The sequence below is a fragment of the Ruditapes philippinarum genome, unplaced genomic scaffold, assembly GCF_026571515.1.
Source record: "Ruditapes philippinarum isolate M1 unplaced genomic scaffold, ASM2657151v2 ctg6879_1_1_1_1, whole genome shotgun sequence".
Classification (NCBI taxonomy): Eukaryota; Metazoa; Mollusca; class Bivalvia; order Venerida; family Veneridae; genus Ruditapes; species Ruditapes philippinarum.
The window spans coordinates 45,208-61,682 of NW_026856207.1; the positions used below are offsets into that span (position 1 = coordinate 45,208).

General features: G+C 31.6%; 1 protein-coding gene across 1 annotated transcript; it reads left to right on the forward strand.

Annotated features, from left to right (window-relative positions):
* Positions 1-2,126: 2,126 nt before the first annotated feature.
* LOC132745782 (START domain-containing protein 10-like) lies at positions 2,127-11,264 on the forward strand. Its single transcript, XM_060734757.1, has 6 exons — positions 2,127-2,389; positions 6,510-6,657; positions 8,126-8,229; positions 9,450-9,567; positions 10,349-10,401; positions 10,897-11,264. Exons 1-6 carry the CDS (start codon positions 2,222-2,224, stop codon positions 11,113-11,115), a joined length of 810 nt encoding a protein of 269 aa, XP_060590740.1. The 5' UTR covers positions 2,127-2,221; the 3' UTR covers positions 11,116-11,264.
* The last annotated feature ends 5,211 nt before the right edge of the window (positions 11,265-16,475 follow it).

Here is a 16,475-nt window from a genome sequence, read left to right on the forward strand (position 1 = left end):
TCCATATAAATTTTTGTTCGAAGGTCTGTAGCCTACAAATGTTCTTTGCAAGTGTATACATGTAGTAAGCAAAACGAACAATTTCTGGATAGTAAGTCGCACGAAAACAAAACAGTAAGTTTCACGCACAGTTTCCAATAGCTTACTAAAATGTGACGAAACTATTTTATAATTATTTTGGTTACCAATTTGCAAGTGTGTTCCGTCTACGGTGACAGAGAAACAAATGTCGAGAAAGTATTTTAATAATAATTCATATTATTTCATTATACATGTATTCATATTCATATAATTTCATAAAAGATTACTTAACTTAAAAAACATAAATGAGAGATTGACATTGATACTCAACAATGTGCGTTAAAAGATGAATAATCATAATAGGCGCACAATTATAGTGAAGTGAAAGAGCGCTTAGCTTTTAAAGAAGTTGAAAATTGATATGACCACAATGACGATTTGCATACCTTTTATTACAAAATATGTATGTATCTCTTTATTTTCTATATTTTCAATCAAAGAACACACAGACATATAATATACAGTATAATATTTAAACGCATGTTTCATGAGAAAAAAAAACAACACACACGGGGTAGGTAGTATCCAATCAAAGTGTCGAACACTTGCGGAAGGAAGTGAGTTAAAACTTCACCCAGTTATTTGAGATATAATAATAGCTAGGTGGTCTAGCTCTTTCCAACTGAACTGAATATGTTTTAATTACACCCATATTTTCATGATTGAGTATATATCAGATGCTGCTACTGATATATGCTCAAGCATCATGCTGGACTTTAGGTCAGCCATATTGAAATAAGATTGAATCATTATTATTTTTAATTTATTTTAAAAATTTTAAATTTTTAAAAATCTTAAATTTTTCTCATTCTGATTATGGAGTTGTGTACATAAAATGGAATTCTTGTATGGTGTAATTTTCTGTGATGTTTGTTGTAGTGTTATATTTGCTTTAAATCAGTTAGTATTATCTTATCCATATGTGCTTATAAATCTAATTTGTTTTACAGAGTCAATCATAAATCTTAATCCTTTACAAGATACAAGATACAAGATACAAGAAACTTTATTTTAAGTCGGTTTACATATTACAAGAAACATTAGCTAACAAGCCATTTACCGACAATAACAAAGGCATAAAACATATTTACTAACATATAACAGTTCTGAAAATAAAAACATATAAAACTATTAGCAGCTTTAAGCATGAAATAAGAGTATCAAGGTTAAGAAGAACTTTACAATAAGATGGTAAATTAAGGCATAGATTGATGACATGCACAGTACATATTGTATTAAAGGTAATAACAGTTTCTAAAAGTAATAAATGACTGTAGTCTATAAATTTAAGTATGATACATATAGCAATGTGAAATAAATAAAAATAATAATAAAATATAAAAAATTAATAAAATAGTAATAGTTATAAGTTAACATCTACAATTTATAAATACGTAATTGAAGGTTTCCTAAAAAAATATAAATAAATAAATAGATAAATAAAACTTACTTATAAAAGTGCATAAAAAATTATGATAGAACTAATACAGCATAAAAAAGAAACAAGATAAAGCACATACAGGGTAACAAACAAAGTTAACTAAACTTAAGTTGCATGCACAGCCTAATGGAATGGGGAATAAGGAGTTTTAATATGAACAAAGCATACAAATCATACAACAAAGATTCAACTAGTATAAAATATAGGGTTTAAGAAAAACCCAAAAATATACAGTATTTTCTTTTATACAGATTGTTTTTTTTGGTATGTTAAAGGATAGTCTGTTATGTCGGAAAATAGCTTAAATTGCTAATGTGTATATGTTTTATGTAACCCACTATAAATTAAATAAAGATTATCTTATCTTATCTTTTTTTGTACATTATCCACTCTCTTGTTTTACAAAACACGCTGTCCTTTTGACAGGTCTTGGTAATTATGGTTTACTTTCGCACGAAAAAATGTCCTTGCATCATGTTTACTGATAATGCTTTTATTTTGTTTTAACTATAACACTTGCACACATAATATGAAATGTAATGTTATGCAAAATAGTGACGAGAGTGGGGCTATTTTTATCCTTTTTAGTATTTTTATTTCTTTGGGTTAATATAAAAATGCTAGCTACTTTACGGTAATGTTGACACGAAATAAAGTTTTCGAAATTTTCATTTAATTTGTTCGTATCAATTCATTGCAATGCTTTCTGTTTTACAAGTTGGTGAAATAAGAGTTGCAGATGACTCTGACTTTCGCAAATTGAAGAATTTAGATGAAGACACAGATAATTGGAAACTGGAGTATCAGAAAAATAACACGTCAGTTTGGACCAAAACTAACGAAGTTTCCTCCTTCAAAATAGTGAAGGTAAATTTATTTTATTTTTGATGCGTCCAACAAAGGAAAGAAGTTTATTTCAAAGAATTTAATATTGTATCAATTGTCTATTAGATAGTGCTCATTTTTATTAGTTTCCCACTTAATAAATTGTATCCGCCCACACATCATGCAAGGTCTACTTTCTCTCTACTTTACGCAAAATTACACAAGTTACAGAGAAATTTCTTATCTTCTTATACAGACGCTGATAACAGAACTATTGTTCCAAGACAGTGCATGTATGGCAATATACAGTACATATACAAGAAATGGCAACACTATTATCATCTCATTGCAGACTTCCTGAAATACGTCTGTCCGACGGACATGTCCAGTAAATTATGATTAGGTCCGACGATTTTTTATTCTGGATCGGTCAGACTGTCTGGCTTTTATCCAAGTAGCATTTATACAAAATGGCATCGCTAAAAATGCCAAACCTTGGAAAAAACGAAAATCTATGTCAGAGGAGCACGTAGAACAACAATAAAAGGATGAAAAGAATAGATCTGAGACAAAATTTAATGAAAAATGGAAGCAGGACTGTGAATGACAGGGAGGAGATGAAAATGCGCTGTACTGACTGTGCCGATTTTCACGGCAAAAAAAAATAAAACTGAAAAGTGTCTTAGAAATACAAACCCAAGTTTTCCTTTGATTTTGATTAATTTTATTCAGTCTGACAGATTTCGTTTCGGTCTGACAGATTTTCATGGTATGTCTGACACTTCTTTTTAAACTTTCAGGAAGTCTGTCATTGGTAAATCTATGTGCCCCCTTCCAACTCACAATACACCAAAATGACCAATTGACAGTTTCCTATGACAGGCTATTCTTATCAGATTCTGAAAAATCTGTAACTTCAACTGCTCAGTTTTAGTATTGTTAAAACAATAATTTTCTAAATGAATAGTTTCAGATTCTATCAGGGCAAGTCCAGTACATACAGTACAGACAAGGAGGAATTCTTATGCAAATTCCTGCAAGTAATGAGTAATTACAAAAAGCGTGACTCTGAGTGGATTATAAATTTCTCATACACAAAAGAGTGACTCCGCGTCAATAACGAGTGACAATTAAGTCCGCGGGACTTCGTGAATCTCCCGAGTCAAAAAGAGTGACTCCGAGTAAATAAGACTGATTTGGTATGCTTTATTTATTTATTTATTTAATGCTCTACCTCTAAACTAAAATTCTTGAACGCATGTATTATTCATTAAAAATAAAAATGTGGTTGAAAATTCTTCGCACAAGTGAAAACGAAAGTAGACACACTTAATTCATTAATAAAAAAAGGAAAGAATAACCGATGATTTCCCGCAATTCCCATCAAAAACCTATTTAATTTAGTATTCTAAAATAGTAAAATATTGATGAGCTTCATTTTTGCCTTGTTTATAAAAATTTATAATCATAATGTAAGCAAAAAAAAAAAAGAATTGATATACATGGCAAAACAACCACGTGCCTTAGGTCGATTCATTCCATTGACATTTTATTGTAAGGGAAATTTTTTATAAAATGACATGATATAGACAGGACCATTTTTGGGGAAGGGGCTTCAGCCTTTTTCTTGGGGAAAATATGCATGATTTTGGCATATTTTGGGAAAAGGAGTCTCAATTTTAACACAAACTTTTAACAAGTTCTTCAAAATAGAAAAGCAAAAATCACTGGGAAATACTAATTAGGCAGTAAAAGACCTTAATTTAACACCTTCATTTAAATTTGTTCTGAATTCTATGGGAAATTTAAAAAGACTGGGGAATTTTGAGGACCAAACTGGGGAAAAAAAGAGGCTAGTTTGGTTGGGGAAGCAGCCTATATTCGGCCTCTACAAAGAAGGGTTTTTTGGCCCTGATAGATGATGTACATAACCATAAACAAATAAAGTAAAAATAAAAAAAAAACAAGCAAATAAAATGATCATTTTATTCTTTGCTGTTTTTATTTTTTGTTAATCTTTGTAGTGCTGATTACACCTGAAGGTGAATGAATTATGGGAGAAGCGCACTAGGTTAGTTGAACGGCCTCTGTCAACTTGTCAACTCTTCTATAACTCTTGAATTCCTCTATAATGCCTGAAATAAAATAAATCAACAACTACAAAAAAAAATTAATTTCTTAATGATCATCACAAGACAATTTACTTTTGTTTCCAATATCAACATACATCTACGTATGACTTTGATAATAGAATGAGATCAACAGATTTTCGGAGATATTCTTGGAATAAAATTAAAACAATATATTACTAAACATGCAGCTTTATTTAGAAACCAATAAATCAAAGTAAATTCTCAAAAATTATATATAAATCAGGTGTCTTCTAATTAAAATAAATGTTAAAAATGGCGGACGTGACAGGTTGACACATAACTAAAATACATGTAAACAATGGATGTATCAAGAAACGTACATGCATCATGACAATTTTTAAAACCATACAAACCAAGTATCTTTTATTTTATAAAAGTTGGGAAAGTTAATTTTTTTTATGTGCACATGTTATCAATGATTAGAATATTATGAAAATCGAAACTCATTTTCCACATTGAAAAATAACACAACACAATATTTAATTACAACGTAATCGTTGGCATGTTAATGGTATTTGATTCATTTAGAAACATTTACATCTAAAAAATACGATAATGTATAAATAAACAAACAAAAAATATAAAATTTCATAAATTGATTATTTTCGTCAAAAGGAAGTTGTAGGTTTTTTTCTCGAGGAACTGTCACAGTGATTTAATAGGACAAGAAAGACATTTAAAGATTAATGAAGTTTAATCTGTTTATATAATCTGAATTATTCTTATTTCAAAGTTTTTTTAATCGTTTTTTGTTTTTGATAGAATTTCAGGTTTTTGTGGTTATTGCTACTGACCTAATTAATCGGGATAAAAATAAACTGGATAACTGATGACGCTTACGGTAGTGTTTTTTCTAATCAAATGTACCTTTCAACTGTTTCACGGTAAATTGAAAACAACAACAGTAAAACTCATCTTTATTTTCGAATGGTAATCTAAAAAAAAAAATATAAAATGAGATTGCACTTGCATTTATTTACACCAGCTAGACACCGACACGGAGTTACGCGGTAATACTCTCTTGGGGTCACACGCTGTTATTTTCGTCTCGGAGTCGCTCTCATCACACGTTTCTCACGCGGAGTCACTTGTTTTTATGGACAAATACTCTCGCGGAGTTGCGAGTGGATTCCTCAATCCTTTGAGGATTTTGCATATTCCTCGTTATCTGTACTGTATAAGTACATGGATATACATGTGTGTATAAAGGTAGGGTTATCATTGATGTGTCATCTATATTTTTCTGTCAATCGATCATTGATTTAGAATGTCCAGAAATTATGAAAGTTCATCCTAAACATATACACAGGCAGGTGGACAAGTCTTAAACTAAGCTGTTGTTAAGAAATGGACATATTTCACAGCAGTGATAACATAAAATATTCAATAACAAAAAAAAAATACAAGGGACATCTGTAAACAATACTACTGATCATTGTATTCACAGAAAGTGTGCATGATGAACTTTATTGAAGTAATGAAAACGGGTAAGGATTTGAAATATGGATAAGTAATACTTATTGTTGAAATTTGTCATAAGATATTAATATATGCCAGTATGCTTTTGACTGAATCAGTGACAGCTCTTGTTTAAGAGTGAAAAAAAAAATTATGACAGCATCACATCATTAATTCTTGGATAATTCTTGTAGCTCCTTGTCATAAGTTAGTCTTTTACATGCAGACACGAGACTGTTAGATATACAAAATGAGCTGCGCCACGACAAGACCAACATAGTGGTTTTGCGACCAGCATGGATCCAGACCAGCCTGCGCATTCGCGCAGTCTGATCAGGATCCGTGCTGTTCGCTATCAGTTTCTTTACTTGTTATAGAGTTTGTAAGCGAACAGCATGGATCCTGATCAGACTGCCCGGATGCACAGGCTGGTCTGGATCCATGCTGGTAGCAAACCCATTATGTTGGTTTTGTCATGACTCAAATGTACATAGTCTAGAGCTAGTTTCCTTATATTGCTAAATTTACCAGACGCTATTCTTATGTTCCAGGTTAGGACAACATTTGATGACATAGCTGGTGAAACATTGTATGATGTTTTACATGATCCTGAATACAGGAAGGCATGGGACCATTCTATGCTGGAAGGATATGAAATCTGTGCTATTAATCCAAACAACGACATTGGTTACTATGCCTGTAAGTCTTTACCAAACTTTTTATAACAAAATATGCTTTTCTCTAACCAGTGTTTTGATGTATAAGTTTATTTTTAAGGAGTTTGCTTGTATGTATTTCAACCTGATAAGATATGTTTTGAGTATGACAGTAGTAGTTTGTCCATTTGCAATTATTATTCTAATTAAAATGTTGAAGACAGCTTACAATACAAATTTTGTCCAAATCAGAAATGTCCTGAATCATATTGGTTTGTGCATACCATTAATGGATTTTTGGGCCAAGAATTTAATCATATAGGTGACATGAATATGATTCAAAATGACAACTTTTAAATTAAAATCTTCATTGATTATACATGTACAAAAATAACATCAAAGGTAAATTTAAATTATGTTTTTGTTAGCAGATGGTTATAGATATGTATGTAAAGTATATCTCATCTTGAAAAACCATTAAAAGAAAAAAAGAGGAAACATCAGATTTTGATTGTTTGATTTATTTGTTGATGTTTATATAGGGTTTTTGTCCCCACACCTTTTCGAGGAAAAAAGGCAGATATAGAAATGGGCTCCATTTGTCTGTCCACACTATGGAATAGGGATATAGGGCCATCTAACTGTAAACAGAACAAAAGAGAACAATAGAGTTCATTCTGTAACAATAGAAAAAGGGGCCATGGCCCTCTATTAAACAAAAGAAAATTACAATAGAAATGGCCCTTTATCCCAATTAGGTCTCACATTTGTCTGTCTGTCCATCCGTCACACTGTGTCAAGTCCATATCTAAGCCATTCATTAAAGTGTTAATATTTTGGCACAAATGTTTGTTATGATAAGACAATGTATCATCATGTGCACTATCCGGACCCCTACCTCCTAGGTCAAGGTCACTCTTTGAGGTCAAAGCTTAACATGGTCTGTTATACATGTAGGGTAAATTTTGTGTCAGGTCTATAACTTTTATAGTTCAAGGGTTTTTGAAATTACTTTGCACAAATGTTCACAATAATGAGACAACATGCTGTGTGCAACACCCTGATGTCTACCTCCGAGGTCAAGGTCACACTTTGAGGTCAAATCTTGGTCTGTAACAGGTTATGATGCAAAGTCAGACCCAAGCAAATAAATTGTCATTGATGAATTACCCACATACCTTGATGGATGAAATTTTAAGACCTGATACAAAATATACTCTGTAACAGACCATGCCCTGTATTGATTTTGTATTTGTGAGTCAGTGACATTTTGTGGTTTTTAAATGGTAATAACAACTATTCAAATGAATTTCTGTTGACACATACACATGAGTTACTTCATTCTATTTCTTTAATGAATTTATTGTTGCATTGTATTGATCAAGATTTTGCAAGGAAAGTCCAGATCCATACCTAAATCTTTTGAAAAGCACAAGTTTGTGCTTCATGTAAAACTTTCCCTAAGCGGGGGACATTTGTAACTCTGTTACAAATGCTTGTTTTCTTTGCAGTGAAGAGTCCACCACCTTTAAGAAACAGAGATTTTGTTACACAGAGGTCATGGTTAGATATGGGAAAAGAGAAGTGGATCATCAACCATTCTGTAAACCATGAGGTGGGTCTATTAATGCCTTCCTTTTTAAAGAAGGGGAGAAAATGTTTTGTTTTTTTATGTCTTTTAGCCCTTACCACCCTTAACATCTTAAATGGACTTGTCCATCTTTTATTCTAGACAAAGCCATTCATTATTTTCAAGGAAAAATAAAAAAGAAGCAGTAAATAAATGGTTGACAGTGCCGGCTGATCTTGGTCTGTATTAGTCACATGAAGTAGATTCAGTTGCCAATAGCAATAAATAGATTGGACAGGTTGTACAGTTTTTAAGGCTTTGTGTTGATTTTGTTTTTGATTTTGTTAAGAGACATCAAGGTCATTACAAGTATCAATCTTTTTGTCATGATAATCTGTGGTCAGCAGTAGACCTTTGTATTCCAAACATGTTAGAAAAAAACGATTTTTTGTATATTTTGGTTCATTCATAGTTGATAATTGATTTATTCTTCGAATCATGATCTTATAAACAGTAAGCTGAGATCATGTTTGTTTGCAGTAACAGCTGTACTGAAAATGTCTCTTACAATCTATATGATAATGAAATAGTCAGTTATCTACGTTATTTTTTTTTAGATATTGATCATGTAAAAATGTTCAGTTGTTTAATACCTTTATTATTTACATAATTTTTGAAATATACATTGTTAGTTTGATTAAGGACCTGATCACACATTTCTGTGTCATATTTTGATCTTTTTTTGTATGAATAACCTATTGTGTTACTAATACATATATTGTTTCATTCAAACATTTGTGATTTATTAAGGCCAAACTTTAACAAACAAGCAATGAGAAAATTCAATCTCAGTACCTGAACAGTCAAACTTATTCATGTAAGATGCTTAATGAAAACATGTTTTCAAATGAAAGAAGAAAGTTTGCCAAAAAGAAATAATTTTTGCACGATCAAATATTTGCGAATAATTTCAATTTGCAAAAATCGCAAATATTTCCACATTGCAAAATTAAACACTTGTACAGTAGTAGGGAGAATACTCTGTTACAGTTAATCTCATTCATATTAAAAGAGAACATTCTAAATATTAATACTCTTCTTTATAAAGTTTAGTTTGATAAATGTCACATATTGTTAAACTGCTGAAACAAATATGCCTTAGTAAATACATGTACCTAATTTCCCATGTATTATTTATTGAATATTGATATTTTGTATATGACATTTAATAAAGTATTTTGACATTTTCTTCTTGAATATTTCAGAGTGTTCCACCAAGGAAAGGTTATATACGTGGTATTTCATACTTGACTGGTTATCTAATTAGACAACAGGGACAGAATAAATGTCAGTTTACATATGTGTCCCAGTCCGATCCTAGAGGTAAATATGTATACTAGATTATTGTAATTGTTGGTAAACATAATTAGATATATAAATACATGTTTATGTCTGTCATATTCTGTTACTGACTTGACATAGTAAGTATTCTTTGACCAGTTTAATGAGTCATGAGGACAATCGGGGAAGGGGGGAGGGAAACTCATGATAATATTGAATACATTTTACTCAAACCCTTTGTAAACTTGATGACTAGGTTTTTGAAATTGTTTATCATATTAATACAATTAAATATTAATTAAATTGAATGAAACATGGTTATTATAGGATTTTTAGTTACAATAGTATCAGTTTTAGCTTTATAAAATATTTTGAAGAATATGACCAATTTAAGGTTAGCTGAATGTGTTAATTCATATATTTTTTATGAAAGAGGGTGAATGTAGACCATGATGAAGCTATGTTTATATTCTTGTTGTTCTGTAAGAATATTTTGATAATGATCTGTGACTTGAAATGTCCTCAGTTTCAAGCATTACCCTCAGTCTGAATAGGCTCAAAATTAAATATCTTATTGGATCTAATCATTGGATCTTGATTGGCCTATTCACAAAAACCACAAAAATGTACCCAGCAAATACAATGATTTTTCAGTGACTTGAATAAGTTTACATAAAGATACACTGACATGTTCCACTAGTACTGGCAGCATTGGTTGGGCAGTTAATATTTATCTTGATCTAAAATTAATGATGGACAGTTTAAAAAAAGAAAGCCAATGATCTTATAATATTAATTTCTAAACATGTATACATATTTTCAGGTAAATTACCTGTCTGGGTTGTGAACAAAGCAACAAAGATACTTGCTCCAAAGGTACTAAATTTTGTCAAATTTTTAAATAACAAATACAAATTTAAGAAACTGAATCTTTACCCAATGTAATATATTTGTTTTACTTAAGGTATCTGTAACAGAATTTGTTTTGAAAGAATAATATTTTTGGCTTGATTTTGAATATTTAGATTTATTTGTTATTAAAAGATATACATTGTAAGCATGTCTTGATATTATGAAATATTGTGCCATCACTAGGTTATAAAAATATTGATTTAATCATAATTAGGTCATATAATTCTGATATTGTAGAACTTCGGGGGGGGGGGGATATTGATTATAAATGAAAAAATGAATGACTTGTATTGATTTGAAATTATAGAAGTTCCTTACCTTGTATAGGCTAGCACTTTTTGGCAGTTAAGGTGGCCAAAGCCAAGTCTTCATTTCCCTAAATGAATGAAAATTATAGTTACTTTATAGACTGTTGTATCTGAAAATAAATGTTCTTATTTTTTTCAAACTTATTACTAGATTATAAGCCGTATCCAGAAAGCATGTAAAGGCTATCCCAGCTGGAAGTCCAAAAACAATCCCCACCTGAAACCGTGGATGTTCCCGGAACAGATGACTTTACCACGTCTAGACATGTCCCAGATTAAACCGTTAGCTGCGGGAGTCTCATCTGAGTCGCTGGACGAGAGTGGTATCAACGAAGACGAGGTTGATGCTGAAGAATATGTTAATGATTAATATTTAGGCAGTTTTAGGGTTTATAATTTAGTTTTCTTCTTACTGTTATCCCTTACCACATAGACTGAAAGATTTACCCTTTGATTCTGTGTGACTGTGAAATTATTATTTTTTTTTAAATTTAAGATGACTAGAAATAAATGTAGTATTATTATGCCCCCCTTCGAAGAAGAGGGGGTATATTGTTTTGCTAATGTCGGTCTGTCTGTCTGTCTGTCTGTCTGTCTGTCTGTCGGTCTGTCCGTCCGTCGGTAGACCACATGGTTTCCGCTGATTATCTTGAAAAGTATTTATCACAAAGTCTTCATATTTTACATAGTGATTGGTCATAACTAGTAGATGACCCCTATTGATTTTGGGGTCACTAGGTCAAAGGTCAAGGTCACAGGGACCTTAAATGTCAAAATGGTTTCCGCTGATTATCTTAAAAAGTATGTATCACAAAGTCTTCATATTTCACACAGTGATTGGTCACAACTAGTAGATGACCCCTATTGATTTTGGGGTCACTAGATCAAAGGTCAAGGTCACAGGGGCCTTAAATGTCAAAATGGTTTCCGCTGATTATCTTGAAAAGTATGTATCACAAAGTCTTCATATTTCACACAGTGATTGGTCATCACTAGTAGATGACCCCTATTGATTTTGGGGTCACTAGGTCAAAGGTCAAGGTCACAGGGACCTTAAATGTCAAAATGGTTTCCGCTGATAATCTTGAAAAGTATGGATCACAAAAGTCTTCATATTTCACACAGTGATTGGTCATAACTAGTAGATGACCCCTATTGATTTTGGGGTCACTAGGTCAAAGGTCAAGGTCACAGGGACCTTAAAATGTGAAAATAATTTCTGCTGATTATCTTAAAAAGAATTCATCACAAAGTCTTCATATTTCACATAGTGATTGGTCATAACTAGTAGATGACTCCTATTGATTTTGGGGTCACTAGGTCAAAGGTCAAGGTCACAGGGGCCTTAAATGTCAAAATGGTTTCCGCTGATTATCTTGAAAAGTATGTATCACAAAGTTTTCATATTTCACATAATGATTGGTCATCACTAGTAGATGACCCCTATTGATTTTGGGGTCACTAGGTCAAAGGTCAAGGTCACAGGGACCTTAAAATGTGAAAATGGTTTCCGCTGATTATCTTGAAAAGTATTCATCACAAAGTCTTCATATTTCACATAGTGATTGGTCATCACTAGTAGATGACCCCTATTGATTTTGGGGTCACTAGGTCAAAGGTCAAGGTCACAGGGGCCTTAAATGTCAAAAGGGTTTCCGCTGATTATCTTGAAAAGTATATATCACAAAGTCTTCATATTTCACCTAGTTATTGGTCATAAGTATTAGATGACCTCATTGATTTAGGGGTCATTAGGTCAAAGGTCAATGTCACATGGGCCTTAAGTGTCAAAATGGTTTCCGTTGATTTTTCCATAATTGAACACTTCCATGTACCCATTTTTGGCAAGTTTCTTTAATAAAATTACCAATTATGTGAGTCAATGGCTAGAAAGGGGGGTATATGTGTCGTTCGACATTCTTGTTATTTACTGGAATGCAATTCTGGATAAGAAAAGGAATGTGGCAATTATCTGACTCATGGTTTCTAGTATGGATACTAAAAGAAAAAATGAGTTAAAAATAAAAATACTTGTCACATCTGTAATTGGTGAATTGAAATCTGCATGAACAAGTTAGTTATAAATACAATTTTTGTTGATATTTTAACATATGTACTTCTTCTCATTTTATGTATGGGATATATTCATGTCCAGAATTTTGTAAGAAAATTATGGAATGTGAATAATATTTGGATTTTTTTATATATCAGATATATGTATAAATTGGAATGATAAGCTGAATTAAGCTTCAAATAGCTTTAAATTGTTGCTCAGATAAGATCACTGTCTGTCTTAGAATGATCTTTAGACCAAGCAGGGTTTTTTTGTGTGTCTAAATGTATATCAAATCAGATTATTAAAAATGGGTATTTCTTTCAGTCTATTGGTTAAGAATAAGATCTTGCATGTAAAAAGATTGTCCAAAATGTCATGACTGAATTGTGATGTCTTAAATGAACTATGATGTCTATGATGTCATGAATTAACTGATGTCATAAATTAACTATGATATCATAAATAAATCATGTCATAAATACTACATGTATATCATGATGTAATAAATGAACTATGATGTCATGATTGAATTATGATATCATAAATGAATTATGATGTCATAAATGAATTATGATGTCACTTAAATTAATTATGATGTCATAAATGAACTGTAATGTCATCAATTAATTATGATGTCATAATTGAACTATACAGTCAAACTTAATAATAACATCATCTCTTGAATGTGTACAATAAATGTTAAAAATTTGTTGAAATTTCCACTATCCTTTCTCCATTTAGAAGCAGGGTTTCATAAATTGTTTTGAGAAATCTCTTTTAAGTCAATATATATTTTATTATATTTCTTAAGAGTGGGCATGCCATACAAGGTTTGACTGTACTTTTAGTCATATAAGTACTTGAAAATGAAGTACGAAAAAAAAAAAAAGAGTTATAATTACATAACTGTGATATTAGTAATGTAATATGCGAAAGGAAATGGATATTTTTTGTGAGGAGTAAATGTTATTTTTCTTTGATAAAAAGAAACTTGGATAAACTAGAATTGTAGTAACTAGAATAGTTATAGCACTGGAAAGTTTGGATACATATATAATCATTAGTAAAAAATTTTTTATGACAATCTTAATAATGATAGCACATATAATACTTTAAACTTCTTGACACATCGGGTTGAATATATTCATACACATTTAGAATTTTACTATATATTATCACAAGAAAACCAAATTTTTAACTTTTTTTCTAAAATAGCTAATATCCCGTAGGAATGTTTCAAAGCACTTGTCAACAACCTCTCATATATTCCAATTAGAGTGACTAGGATTTGTTTTGCTTTCAAAACTGTGATCTAGAGCAATATGGAGAAGCTCAAAAATTGTTTAAACCATTTCAGTTATTCAAGGGGAACAACTCAATTATATGATTTCTTCAAGGGGAACAAATCATGTATTTACTTTGTTGTTAACATCATGATTTAGGTTAATCTGTCATTTAGTTGAAAAGATTGATTTATATATACTTATAACTTTACTTAATTGTATTAGTTATTTATTGTTTACGAACTTACTAAGTATTTTGTAAGTTTTGCTTGTTTAACTTTTTTATGAAAAACTTTAACCATGCCAGGCTGTTATAAAATCTGTGAAAAGGGACTGAAGTTAAATTGATAAACTGATTTCATTTTATTATCAATCTTCCATTTAGATTAGTGCCATAGTTGTTTTTCTTTCTTTCATTTTCTATTAAGAAATGGTTTAACTTCTCTGATTTAATTTTAATAGTAAAATCTGCAAACTTAAATTCAGGAAATGCAATTCCAATATTGTATAGATTATAGGATATTTTTCAGAATCACAGTTATTTGTCATCAATTAAAACAATTTTGGGTGATGTAAAGATTTTTTCACATGCTCTGTCTTGAATAATTTAGTAATTTTTTATATGCCCGAAAGAATTTCGGACATATTATGTTATACCCCCTGGCGTCCGTCCGTCCGTCCGTCCGTTAGCAATTTGGTTTCCGGAGCATAACTTAAGTTCCATTTGGCCCACAATATTCAAACTTCATAGGATGATTGTCCATATTGAGTAGAAGACCTCTATTGATTTTGGGGTCATAAGGTCAAAGGTCAAGGTCACTATGACCTTAAAACTGAAAACGTTAGCAATTTGGTTTCCGGAGCATAACTTAAGTTCCATTTGGCCCACAATATTCAAACTTCATAGGATGATTGTCCATATTGGGTAGAAGACCCCTATTGATTTTGGGGTCATAAGGTCAAAGGTCAAGGTCACTATGACCTTAAAACTGAAAACAGTTTCCGGAGCATAACTTAAGTTCCATTTGGCCCACAGTGTTCAAACATCATAGGATGATTGTCCATATTTTGTAGAAGACCCCTATTGATTATGGGGTCACAAGGTCAAAGGTCAAGGTCACTATGACCTTAAAACTGAAAACAGTTTCCGGAGCATAACTTAAGTTCCATTTGTCCTACAGTGTTCAAAACTTCATAGGATGATTGTCCATATTTGGTAGAAGACCCCTTTAGATTTTAGGGTCACAGGTCAAAGGTCAAGGTCACTATGACCTTAAAACTGAAAACAGTTTCCGGAGCATAACTTAAGTTCCATTTGGCACACAGTGTTCAAACTTCATAGGATGATTGACGATATTGGGTAGAAGACCCCTATTGATTTTGGGTTCACAAGGTCAAAGGTCAAGGTCACTATTACCTTAGAACTGAAAACAGTTTCCGGAGCATAACTTAAGTTCTATTTGGCCCACAGTGTTCAAACTTCATAGGATTATTGTCCATATTGGGTAGAAGACCCCTATTGATTTTGGGGTCACAAGGTCAAAGGTCAAGGTCACTATTACTTAGAAATTGAAAACAGTTTCTTGAGCATAACTTTAGTTCCATTTAGCCCACAATATTCAAACTTCATAGGATGATTGTCCATATTGGGTAGAAGACCCCTATTGATTTTAGGGTCACAAGGTCAAGGCCACTATTACCTTAAAACTGAAAACAGTTTTCGGAATATAACTTAAGTATCATTTGGCCTACTGTGTTTAAACTTCATAGTATGATTGTCCATATTGGGTTAAAGACCCCTCATGATTTTGGGGTCACAAGGTCAAAGGTCAAGGTCACTTTTACCTTAGAATTGAAAACAGTTTCTGGGACATAACTTAAAAGTTCCATTTGGACCACAATATTGAAACTGCAAAGGAGGATTGTTATTTGAAGGAGGTAATACTTTATTTTAGTCCCATGTCTTACAAATGCTTCATCTTTACTAAAAAAAAAACCACTTTCGGGCATATAATGCTCCGCCTAGCGGTGCTCTTGTTTATTATAAAGTATAATTTTTCATTTTGGTGTTAACTGTACTCATTTTATGGTCCTCTTTTATTATGAAATATATTTAGACACAATGTCAATCAGTTGTATAAGAGAGGTTAGGCAAAATATTGCTAATTTTGATAAATTAAGACCCCATCTTATAAATGATCTGTCCTTATAGGCAAGTTTGTATAATAAGCAGGCTTTTCTTCTGTGAAATCTAAGCCTGATGTAATATACCCAGAAGTCTTACTGCATTTTACATGTAGGTCAAATGAAGAGTGTTAATAAGTTACTAAATACTTAATTCTTAGATCAATGCGAAAATAGGCAATTTGATACTTTTAACTTTAACTGGTT

Coding starts and splice junctions, on each gene's coding strand:
- LOC132745782 (XM_060734757.1), top strand. CDS start 2,222: ATGCTTTCTGTTTTACAAGTTGGTGAAATAAGAGTTGCAGATGACTCT. Junction 2,390..6,509: donor CCTCCTTCAAAATAGTGAAG/GTAAATTTATTT, acceptor CTTATGTTCCAG/GTTAGGACAACATTTGATGA. Junction 9,568..10,348: donor GTCCCAGTCCGATCCTAGAG/GTAAATATGTAT, acceptor ACATATTTTCAG/GTAAATTACCTGTCTGGGTT.